The 13,246-nt window shown below is 41.3% G+C and overlaps 1 protein-coding gene across 1 annotated transcript in view; it reads right to left on the bottom strand.

The window, feature by feature from the left end:
* Positions 1–13,246, bottom strand: part of man1a2 (mannosidase, alpha, class 1A, member 2) — a 171,316-nt gene that overhangs the window by 71,202 nt on the left and 86,868 nt on the right. Inside the window, exon 5 of the mRNA XM_085385201.1 lies at positions 7,583–7,701. Coding sequence (XP_085241327.1) covers positions 7,583–7,701 — 119 coding nt within the window. The remainder of the gene's footprint in view (positions 1–7,582; positions 7,702–13,246) is intronic.

A 13,246-nucleotide genomic window follows, 5' to 3' on the forward strand; every position in this document is an offset into this window, starting at 1 on the left:
GGTACTTTTGTCCAAAAACAACACTTTTTGTTCTTACACTTTCAGGATGCTCTTCTTCAGCTGGAACTGGGGCTTTAGTCCCATATAATCCCCTCCTTAAGTGGATGAAATTATACCAGTCAAATACCAATCAAACAGCAAAAGTGCCAGAATGCTGCAGATGAAGAGGACTTATACCATCCAACAGGACAATGACACAGAGTACACATCCAAATCAGTCATTTGGATCAGACCTAAATCCAACAGAACAATCTGTGGACTGACCTGCACAGGACTGTGCACAGAAGATGCCCTCTGTAGCTGACAGATTTGGAGTGCTTCTGCGAGGAAGAGTGGCCAAATATTGCCAAGCCAATAAATACTGTGTGTACACACACACACACACACACACACACACACACACACACACACACACACACACACACACACACACACACCTATCCAAGAAGACTGAATGCCGAGATTAAACCAAAAGGTGCCTCAATAAAATACTGGTTTAAGGATGTGCACACGTCTACAAGTAGCTTATAGTACTTGTAGTACTATAGTACAATGATGGTGCACACACAGAAGCAGCTAACCTCAATGTAATATTGGGCAACTTGCACTCCTATATGCACCGGAAAGTGATTAAACTCGACTAAGAGTGATGTATTTAATCTCCCAAATGGAAATGCAGACTATGGCCTGGTTCCAGCCTCAGTGCTCTGACTGGGGAAGCTGGGTACAGCTGCTCTCTTTAGGTTGAACAAATCTTTGATATTCACAAGGGCCAAGTTTAATAACACTTTTGCTGCCAATTACACTGCCAGGAAGAAAAATATGGCTCACTCCAAGCTGGGATATTACCTGTTTTGTAAAAGGCCCATGCAAAAGCCAGAGTAATGCCATGACCATATTTCTAAGGTTTAGCCTAAGCTAGCTAAACCTTTCCTGAATGTTATAGTATAGCTGGAAGCTTATGCCTGAATCCCCTGCCTAATGCACACAGGTATAAGAGCATCAAACCAGGCTATTAATGAAAACACAGCGACACGCCTCCCTCCTCCTCTCACTTGTTAACAGCAGCTTCAAATCTCATCCTCTCTCTTCTTCTCCTCCCTCTAATCTCCACTCTCCTCTCCCTCCTAAGTAACCAGAGGGCTCTCCTCTCCTGCCTGATTTTTATTACTTCACACGAGCATATTCGCAATTTTGTTTCCTCACGCTCTTATCTCCATGTCACTGTCATTGCATTTGTTTTACATTTAATAATTCTCCATCTTTTTCGTAAGGCACAAATCTCATACTCATGCTGCTAAGGGAACTTTTATTACATTAGCTGCTCCAGTGGGTATTTTGGATATCACTGTGCTGGAGAAGACACTGCTACTTTTATTGAATGAATCCAAATGGGACAATTGTAAGATGACTGTGCCAATTTTCATCTCTTTCTGTATCCTTTTACTGTTTTCTCAGGGTTAAAAACTATAAAATCTTCCGGTGTATCTCTCTCTCTTTTCCTCTGTCCTTTTCACTTCACAAATATCCACCCTTCTTATTCCTGTATATGATGCCTATATTTAATCATTCATACTTCTATCACGTACCTGCCATGTCAACTGCTGATGAATGTCTCTAAATTCTCTTAAAAATGCTTTATATAAACGAGTTGCCCTCATGGACTGTAAATAAATTGTACTATGTAGTTCCATTAAATATGGTCCAAAAGGCAACAGCACAGTGAACAGGCCCAGTTCAGTCATTTAATTTAGCAGAGGTGAGGCCAAGTGACTCTCAACCCAACGCCTATCCATAGAGCTTGAAATAGTTTGTTTTATACGGGTCTGATTTGTATTTACTTGTACAGAGTCACTACTATATCTTTACAGTGGGGCAAAAAAGTATTTAGTCAGCCACCGATTGTGCAAGTTCCCCCACTTAAAATGATGACAGAGGTCAGTAATTTGCACCAGAGGTACACTTCAACTGTGAGAGACAGAATGTGAAAAAAAAAATCCATGAATTCACATGGTAGGATTTGTAAAGAATTTATTCGTAAATCAGGGTGGAAAATAAGTATTTGGTCACCTCAAACAAGGAAAATCTCTGGCTCTCACAGACCTGTAACGTCTTCTGTAAGAAGCTTTTCTGTCCCCCACTCGTTACCTGTATGAATGGCACCTGTTTGAACTCATCATCTGTATAAAAGACACCTGTCCACAGCCTCAAACAGTCAGACTCCAAACTCCGCCATGGCCAAGACCAAAGAGCTTTCGAAGGACACCAGGAAAAGTATTGTAGACCTGCACCAGACTGGGAAGAGTGAATCTACAATAGGCAAGCAGCTTGGTGTGAAAAAATCAACTGTGGGAGCAATCATCAGAAAATGGAAGACATACAAGACCACTGATAATCTCCCTCGATCTGGGGCTCCACGCAAGATCTCATCCCGTGGGGTCAAAATGATCATGAGAACGGTGAGCAAAGATCCCAGAACCACACGGGGGGACCTGGTGAATGACCTGCAGAGAGCTGGGACCAAAGTAACAAAGGTCACCATCAGTAACACACTACAACGGCAGGGAATCAAATCCCGCAGTGCCAGACGTGTTCCGCTGCTGAAGCCAGTGCATGTCCAGGCCCGTCTGAAGTTTGCCAGAGAGCACATGGATGATACAGCAGAGGATTGGGAGAATGTCATGTGGTCAGATGAAACCAAAGTAGAACTTTTTGGTATAAACTCAACTCGTCGTGTTTGGAGGAAGAAGAATACTGAGTTGCATCCCAAGAACACCATACCTACTGTGAAGCATGGGGGTGGAAACATCATGCTATGGGGCTGTTTTTCTGCCAAGGGGACAGGACGACTGATCCTTGTTAAGGACAGAATGAATGGGGCCATGTATCGTGAGATTTTGAGCCAAAACCTCCTTCCATCAGTGAGAACTTTGAAGATGAAACGAGGCTGGGTCTTCCAACATGACAATGATCCAAAACACACCGCCTGGGCAACAAAGGAGTGGCTCCGTAAGAAGCATTTGAAAGTCCTGGAGTGGCCTAGCCAGTCTCCAGACCTCAACCCCATAGAAAATCTGTGGCGGGAGTTGAAAGTCCGTGTTGCTCGGCGACAGCCCCAAAACATCACTGCTCTCGAGAAGATCTGCATGGAGGAATGGGCCAAAATACCAGCTACTGTGTGTGCAAACCTGGTAAAGACCTATAGTAAACGTTTGACCTCTGTTATTGCCAACAAAGGTTATGTTACAAAGTATTGAGTTGTATTTTTGTTATTGACCAAATACTTATTTTCCACCCTGATTTACCAATAAATTCTTTACAAATCCTACCATGTGGATTCATGGATTTTTTTTTCACATTCTGTCTCTCACAGTTGAAGTGTACCTCTGGTGCAAATTACTGACCTCTGTCATCATTTTAAGTGGGGGAACTTGCACAATCGGTGGCTGACTAAATACTTTTTTGCCCCACTGTATGTATAATTGTCTTTTCTCCCCATCTTTTCTTTTCTTAACCTTTATTTTTCCTCTTTCCCTTGCCCATCTATTTTACCCATATTGCGGCCATTTTGCCCTCCCCCCTAATCTTCCTCCTTCCATTCAACTAAACTGTGACTGATCTTGACCAGTTTCAGTTTCTCTCCCAGTTGCATTTCTCCTAACCCAATTTCACCCATGTCCTCCATGCAATCTAAGCCTTTCTCCTCTCACTCTCTCCATTCCTCTTCTCTGCAGAACCCCAGTGATCCCGAGGTTAATTAGCCCTCCAAGTGTCAGGCTGTTAGATCCCCTGCTTGGTGTCCTGTGATTGGCTCAGTAGGTGTAGTAAGAAGCTTGGGCACCAGAGTTTGGTGCCGGTATAAAGACAGGAATAAAAAGAGAAGAGGATTGCCAGAATGTGGACAGAAGAACTGAATTGAATTTAGGGAAAACTGATTAGAATAAACAAGACTACATGTAAAGCCACATTATTTAGAAATACAGAGGCACTTTTAAAGGCTGAGAATGCACTGAGGAGCGAGTGAGTAGTGAAAGATGGGGAATGAGTGAGCTGCTTTGGCTCAGGAGGTAGAGCAGCTCATCTACTAATCGGAAGGTTGGTCAATTCCTGCTTCAGGCTGCATGCCAAATATCTTCAGCAAGATACTAACTCCCAAGTTGTTTTCCAACTTCGGGGGTTATGTACGAATGTTAGATAGTAAACACTTAGGTAGGAAAGCATAGAAAAAAAGTGTTTATGTCAATGTGTGTAAATGGGTGAATGAGGCGAGTTGTATGAAGCACGCTTAAGAGCAGAAAATGCTAATAATGGAGTATATACAGGGCTCTAGAGTGCGACCAATTTGGTCGCAAATGCGACCAAATTTTTCAGTGGTGCGACTAAAAATAAATATTTGGTCGCACAGGTGCGACCAACTGTTCCGGTAACAAAAAAAAAATCTCTGTAACTCTCCGTGTGGTCAACAACAGACACACATTATGCCCCTATCGTGGACTAAACCAATCAGAGATAGTCAGGGGCGGGACCTCTCTGATTGGCCGTGGTCCAGTTGAAAGTGCAGGTGGAAGAGAGAGGTGAGTAGCTTGAATAAAGCGATATCAATTCATTAACGGATTCCACACAAAGACCTAAACACGGAGCGGACCCAACACATCAGAATCAGCTTCGTCTTTCTCGGCTTTCTCACCCGACGGCCTGAACACGGACACGCTGTCGGAGCTTAGCGATTCTTCGGGTCCGCGCTGTGTTTACGTCTTTTTGCGCTGATTCTGAGCTGCAGGTTTTGCCTCTCTCCAACCAAAATTCACCGAGCCTGCAGCAAAAGAAGCAGCAAACTGCGCTTCACATTTGATCAATGTCGTCATGAATTCCCTCTGACTTTTGCTGTTTTGCTTCCACCACGATAAAAATCACACTTCCTGCACAGCTCTCTCTCTCTCTCTGTACTTCAGGAACAGTTTCCCGTCTCAAATCTGTTTTCTGCATTATTCATTCGCTTATTACCCACCAGTCTAGCGTTGTTTACAGCGCTTTTTCTTTTTTCACTTAAATGACCTCGGACAAGAAAGCCTAATTTCTGCTGTTCAATACTGAAGAAATTTAAATTTCTTAAAATTATGCAAAATTGCAGAATATTTTTAAGGTTATCTGCTATAAAAAGCCAGACCAGGAAAATCTCCTTCATGTTTTCCTGTGTTTTATTCTCAGTTACTTTCACACAAAGGCATCTGCTGTGATTTTCACAATTCTGATGAAGTCTCATGTGTATCAGTACTGATAAATGATCAGAATTATAATATTTCTGACTGTCTGAGGCTAAATTGAATCAAATCAGGACTTTGAGAACCGGAATTGAATGGATTATAGAAATCAGTGATGATACTCAGCCCTAGTGAGCAGCCTAGGCCTGAGAGAAGTGGATGTACTGTAGCTGTGGGTAATAAGAAAAGATGAAAAGAACTATTGATAACTTTTTTGTTAAGTTAAGGCCTGATCTGTCTGAAATTCATAGCCAGTGCTCTGACACGGTGCCATCAATATTTGAATGCTGAAAAAGCACAGTGTATCCAGAAAACACATTATATGCTGCAGTAAATGCACTGCCCAAGTGTCCCCTCTCCCCACGGCCTTTCAGCAGCAGACAGCAGCAAACAGGTCAACAGAGGAGGCCAAGATGATGATTAAGTTTTTAACATTTTCTACAATATTGACAAAGCACTTTAAGCACAAGTTTGTTAGTTAATAATTTAGAAATTAATATTGTCTGTATGGACTCCCCCCCCCCCCAAAGAAAGTGCACATGTAAAACTGCGGTGTTAAGCAATGCGGTTGAAAAATTTGAGTGCGCCTAACTTTTGTGCCGGTACACCTAAATTTTTAAAGTTAGGCGTACCGGTGCGCCCATGTCAAAAAGTTAGTCTAGAGCCCTGATATAGGAGGAGAAGGGCTGCAACAATTCATTGCATAATTTGAATACTTCAATTGCAAAATAATTCTCAACACAAATTCTCTGCTTCGATGCTTCCTTTAACACATGGCTCCGTAGCGTCACCATGGAGACACGTTTGCAGCTAAAACACCCCTGCAATATAAACGCATTTAGGAGCAGCGTGACAATAAAACTTTGACATTAAGGGCAAACACACTGATAACACAACAGCAGAGATGATGATGATGATGGTGTCAAAGTTTAACGTGGAGCCAGAGTCTGTTTACACACCGTGAAGAGCAAAGCGGCAGCGGCGGCGCCATCACCAAGACTGAGTGAAAGAAAACATGGTTCTAGCGTCCTAAACAGCAGCACTGTTCCTGTGATCACCACTGAAGGTCAATTGATATGCCTTAGGTTAGATTCCATGTATATCTTATTTTATTTTGACTTTGGCTCTATTTGAGATTATTTATATATTTTTGCATTTAAGAAAATATTTTCTTTAAAAAATGTAATTTGATTGTATTTACATGCCATTTTAAAGGGTTAAGTTGTTTTCTTTTTGTTTTCGACAGCTGTTTGCTCTAAAAAACTGCAATTTCTAAAAATGGAAACCAACGAGTAGTTCATTTTGAAAAACCTGTGTGTTCATTAATAAGAGAACAGCATTTCTTATCCGATTACTCGGTTAATCGATGGAATTATCGATACATTACTTAATTACTAAAATAATCAACAGCTGCGGCCCTAGCAAGCAGCACAGTCTCGGTCGTTGTGTCCTTGGGCAAGACACTTCACCTACCGCCTACTGGTGATGGCCAGAGGGGGCGATGGTGCGATATGGCAGCCTCGCTTCTGTCAGTCTGGCCCAGGGCAGCTGTGGCTACAACTGTAGCTGCCTCCAAGAGTGTGTGAATGTGAGAGTGAATGAATAATGGAATTGTAAAGCGCTTTGAGGGCCCCGAAAAGTGCTATATAAATGCAACCCATTATTATTATTATTATTATTATTATTATTAAAAAAAAAAAAAAGAGGTGATTGACATCTGAAAGGAAGGAAAGAAAAGCTGGTGATGGGAGACTGAAGCAGAGGAAATAAATGAGGGGAGCTGCTGAACTGATGGACAAGACATGGAAATGAGAAACACTCAACAGAAAAGGCTGTGAGGACAGGAAGGGAGAAGAAAATGGATAGAGAGGACAAAGTCACGATTGTGACTGCAAAACACAGCCTGAATGAAGCAATGTTTGAAATCATTATTACTATAATGCTCGATATGAGGATAAATACTGAAAATATTCTCTAGTCTAATAGTTTCCAACAGCAACACTGGAGCGATACAATCTAGATGAATTAATTGGTGACAATTCAGTGCCAACATTCACAGGGATTTTGAGTAATGTTTGCATATTATTTATGGTCTAATAGTGCTGATGGGCTGATGAAAAATCATGTCAAGAAAGCATGCATCAGATCAATGAGCACTCCGGTGATATTTATTTAAGTGCAAGTCATCTCTTATGACAGCAGCACATTAAGAGCATTATGTGGACAAGCTGGAGACCATCATTAAGATATTAATGGAAGGCTTAATTATACCCAAGTGTTCTTGGGTATTTTATGTGTAGAGAGGGAAGGTGGGTACACACCACACTGAAGTCCAGATTCTGTTCAATCCACTCCTGGCCATCCTTGAACTCCTCGTGCAGACCCATGATGTACAGAGTATCTACTGCATCCACGATGGTTGCCCCCAGTTGAGAACTACCTGTACAACACACAAGATCAAACAATTGAAATTCTTCCATCAGTTATTGCTCATATGAATATTTATTTATGCAATTAACAGTGACATTGGTTTTACATCCATCAGAGGCTCTCCCAAAGACGCATGCATGGAAAAAGCTGCAAACTGTACACAGTGCAAGAGATGCACTGAACTTATTAAGAGAAAGTGAAAAGTCAGTGCAGATAACAGTTGGATCTATTTTCTACAAAGATTTAGTCTGTGCAGCGTTATCGCTCCAACAACGATGATTTACCCCTAACCTGAGGATAAGCACGTCACATATCGCACTACTCAGTCCAAGAGGCCTGCATGTGTGTTGCCGTTCTTTGCCTCTGTTGACAACAGTTCATCCAGTCCACTTTAAACTTGCTTTACTGATTATTTTGTGTTTTTGGAGTGTAAGCCTGTGTACGTCTTTGACAGGACATTCACTGATCACATGGTCAAGATAATTTTCTCTCTGATTAGCCACCGTCTCATTTGGCATTAGCATTGTTCTTCAGGCTCGCTCAATGGGTTTGTCTTTATTAGCACCAAACCCTGTAGCTTTCCTTTTTCCAAAGTACTAACAATTTGTGTGTCTGGTGGCTTTTAGAAAAACTGTGTGTGTGGCGTTAACTGAAATTTGTCAAATATAGCTACAATTACACACTCTACTCTCGCTTACGTTACTTATACTGCAAATTAGTGTGTTTAACTTTAATATAATTAATTTATTACTTAAAGTATGCTTACATTTTTGCTCAATTTACTGTGAATACAGAACAGGCTTGCTGCTGCTGTAAATGTACAGCTTTAAATCAAATCATTGGACATAATTACATCAACCCAGACAGCAGTTACATTTAAAATGTTTATAATACTTCAAATAAATAGTCGGATGCGCATTCACAGCCACAAGCTAACATGACAATAGCTTGTGACATTGACACACCACCACATAAACATTCTGAACAACAAACCAATAAAAAAAAAAAATCCCTCTCACGCAGTTCAAGATGGATCTTTTAAAGCTAATCAGAACTCAGATCATTGAAATCAGCAAAAAGTAGACACAGTTAAAAAAAAAAAATACCAAGAAGCCAAGGAAGCTGCAATCAGTGCATTTCTAATAAAAAAAAGAAAAGAAAGAAGGAAAATAAAAAAAACAGAACTTAAAACTGTTGAATTAATATTTTCAGAAAGATATGGAGTGGCCAATCAATGGGCAAAAGCATTCAGCCAAGGCGAATGGTAGCAACCATAAAAAATGATCAGTTTGCAGCCACAGGAGCAGCTCTGTGTGTTTGTCTGTTATTCAGTGACATTTTAAAATGTTTTTCCTTTGCTAATGTGTGTTCATATAAAGCATGTCACAGTAGGACTAATTCAAACACATTGCCACATTTCATTGCCTTTTCCATTCTGAGGAGGAGACTAGTAATCATAAGACATTACAGGAACAGGGAACTGCTTATTATAAGTTATTAAAACTGACTTTGTGCCTATAAGGTTCAACTTTATGTAAATCAAAACCCTCCTTAGAAATTAAAGTGAAAAAAGGAGTTATAGGATATTATAGGAAATATCATCAAAATGACTATTTCATCAGATCATCTACACCCTTTCTACTGTTGCCTTCCAGTTTGCTTTAGTTCGGTTTGCATACATTACCACCATATTTCAGAGGTAAAAGTCAGTGGCACTGCCCTTTAAAGCCGTCCCCATTTCATATCAGAAGCTGCGTGAACAGCTAGAATTCCTGAGTCTGCTCGCCATCCCTTCTTATCTATGAATCCATTCAAAAGGAGAGTGTCTGGCTTCATGCAGGAGCTGCAGTGTTATTATCATCATAGACAGGAACCTCTAAATCACTCTAAAAATACACTGCAGTCAGGCGGGCGGAGCTGATAGCAAGATGCCCTGGCTGCCTGCCGGATCTTGACAGATTGGCGCGACCGTTGGTAGAGCAGAGCCCCTCTGCTGCATCACACAACCCCCATCTCCCTCCCTTCTGTCACTTCCATCACCTACAGGTACGCTTGAGGCTCCCATAGCAATGTGACACTGCTGACGCAAAGACAGAGGCCTGTCAAAGATACCGTCTCAGAATACTCCTCTAAAGGTCTTGTGCAATAGCTCCTAAATGCAGTGCTTCCTATGTGTTCACAACAATGACACCTCTGCTCTGTCAATCATTAACACTGTTGTGTTGTGAAGCAAATGAAATGTGACACTAACATTTTATATACGGACCTGTTTTCTTCTAAAACAACAAAAGGGTATCAAACCTCTTGTCTATGGTCCAGAAAAGAGGATTTTAATACCAAAAGGAGTTTTGGTGTTTATCAAACATCTTGAACAGAAGACATCCCAGACAACGTATGTTGTGTTAAAATGTCTTGGATTTGAAGATAACAATTTGGGTATTGATCCAAATAGAAATAAAATAGCCCTTAAAATCCTCTGTAAGTGATTATTCAATCCTTATGTTCATGACAAAACCTGCAAGTGATACTTCAAAGAACTGGAAATACTGTAGAGTCTTTACCTTACAATATAAAGCACCTTGAGGTGACTGTTGCTGTGAATTGGTAACATATAAACAAAAAGGATTGGACTGGATTAACTGATTGGGGACAAATTGCCCTTCTGTATGTAGAGCAGAAGATCTTAGCGAAAGGCTTTTTTCTTTGTTCATTTTTAAAAACTCCAACTTCTCACGTAGTGAAGGTGTTCTCTGGGTTTTTCACCTCGTCCGCCAACATGAAAACCAATGACAGCGGAGCATTTCTTTGGCCAATCCAATCTAGCAACAAGCTCATCAAATGAATCACCCTCCATCTTCTAATCCCAACTCCAAATTCAAAGCAAAAGAAAATTTAAATGTGCAGATTACTTATGTGTATCCGCCGGACTCTTCTGGGTGCGTTTCTCTAACCTTGAGAAATTCTGCTCGCTCTCATCTTTGGAAATAACCTTGTTATCACACCTGGAAAGTTTCTCTCTCCAGCTCAGCCTCCATCTTTTCGTCTGCCCCTCCCTCGTATACCGAACCATCTGCTTGTGCTCATTCATCACTGTCTTGCTGCGTTCTCCCTAATCTTTCCTTGATCGCTCCATTCAGAACCCAGATTCGCGAACAATCCATTCACGCTTTTTTACATATACATCTCATTAAAAAATTTATTTTTTGTTAATTTGACTCAACATCTTTCCCTACGAACGGTCACCATGCATCTTCCTGTATCATCTCTGTCATGTCCTGTTGCCATGGGTTTTCACGACCTGACTGCTCTGCAGCCTTGATATAAACAACACCAAAGGCATCACATGAAGTTGAATTGGTGCTTCCAGGAGTTGATTTTAGGGTTGCCAGGCGCTGCTTATCAGAGACAAATTGGCCGGGATGACGTTTATTTATTCAGGGAATTATTGCCACTGCCTCGTGCACACAGACCTCGCCAGCTGCAAACCAACACACACTCTCATCAGGTCTCCTGCTCTTTTAACATAGATTCATGTACTCTCCCTTCCCTTTGATACACCACACAGCTTCTCACTACTTCAACTGAACTCCACCCCCCACTCTTCAACATGCTCTCTCCATCTATCACAATTTCACACACCTCTCTCTCCCTCTCCCCCTCCATTATCTCTCTCTCCCTCTCTCGAACACTCACACTCTCAGTCCCAGGCTCCGTGCCGGTTTCATTAGACGACAGGTTTCAGAGGCATGAATTCACACGAGGCACGAAAACGTGATGCCATTATTCAGTCTCCATTCTCCCTGTCTTGTAAACTGTCGGCTCAGGGAGAGTGGGAGATGATTGAGAGCTCAGGTGTGTGTGTTTGTGCGTGTCATGCATAAATTCGCTTGGTTTGGCTCTGAATCGAATGAAAATGGAAGAAAGTGTAGAGGTGATGTGTGGAGATACATACAAAGCATTTGTGTTTCAAGCGTCCGTGTCGTGCCTTGTGTTTCTTATCATGACCTCTACACAACTCTGTGGACATGCAGGTCTAGTTGCAAGTCTACTCTTCTTACTCCTGTACAGACTATTTCTCCCTAACATCCAGGGCTGCCCTCCGAAAGCTGAAGTCAGAGATCCCACATTTAAGTTGCAGTGTGTTTGAGGACGTGTGATGAAGCTGAAATCTGAGGTTTAAGTGTTACCAGAAGAGCCGTTCCCTTTAACAAATCTCTGTATGATGCTGCGTTTACTGACCTACAAGAAAGTAAATAAGGGTCTGGTTCTTGCCAAATTATGAGACCCTTCCTCCCTTCAGTAGAGAAGAGCTGATCCAAACAGAACAAGCTGACAACGTACCATGCTGCTCGAAGCCTGGTACATTTAAATGTCGGAAAAAGTTTTTAAAATTCTAAATGCAAACTCTGAGGAAGAGCTACTCCTACTACTACAACAAACAGGAAATGTGTCTAGTGTTCCACACTGCTGAATCTAAATAACACGTGTTATAGGTGCTTGTTATTCCAGGAACTCATTAAGATAGATGGACACATCAGCCATCTATTTTAATTAACATTGCAGCTAGAGAAGTGCAGGTCATGAAATATTAAGCCGTGGAAGTGCCGAATGCAGCCACATGTAGAACGAGGCAGGCTGTGCAAACAGAGCACTGGGGGAACTATGGGTGAACTGAATAGAGAGTCTAGAGTGTGGAGAACTAATCCGAGCAAATAAAGAGTAAAATTAAGAGCAGAGCAGCAGGATTATGCCGGTTTCAGGACTGAAGAGCAGAGATGAAGATGTGAAGAGCTGCAGAATGAGGTGGATCAGTGTGAACAGTGAGAGGTTGTAGGCAGACGTAGACAAAATCAGAAACTTTAACTTTTCTGATTTGTAAAATGAATAAATCCTCTAAACTTAATCTTAAATACCAGTGTTTTAAATCTAACTTATAATTTGGAAATTATTGTAAAAAGTTATGTAAAATGAACAATTTTACATTTACAGGAAATGCCTTTTGTTGCCACTACGTCTGTTGTTGCAGGATGGGGCCAAAATCTTTCCAGTGGTTTAAAAAATGATATTGAAAATCAAGCATTTTCCTGGGTATCAGTATTGAATTTGAAAGTATCATGACAACCCTGCTCCATTTAAAGAAACAGTATTTTCTCTGGAGTGTTCAGGATACCTGGAAATACTCCAGTTCGACTTTAACAAAGTAGCCGAGTTCAGTTAGTGTCACAGGGATTTAATCTACTATCTAACTCGATCATAAATGGCATCGTTTCTTCACAAATGCTGCAGCTGTTACCAGCAGAAAAAATAATTCCTAACATATATGTGGTGCAATTTTGGGAGACGTGAAATAAAATGAGCTGGAGTCACCAAAGTCAAGATTACCATGATGCCTTTTGCTTTAAAGTGAACCTTTGTTCCAACAAATTTAGCAAGCACAGTTAAAGCGTCCTGCACAGTTCTGGACCGTTTGTCCTCTTCTATGGACCCAGGTCCTGTGTGGCCCTGCAGCCTGTCCTGTAATATACCCAGTGGCAATTAATGAAGCCAAATCAAAC

Source organism: Rhamphochromis longiceps, linkage group LG16, assembly GCF_057381845.1.
Source record: "Rhamphochromis longiceps isolate RC_006_pf linkage group LG16, R_longiceps_female_GT1.1, whole genome shotgun sequence".
In the NCBI taxonomy this organism is placed as follows: Eukaryota; Metazoa; Chordata; class Actinopteri; order Cichliformes; family Cichlidae; genus Rhamphochromis; species Rhamphochromis longiceps.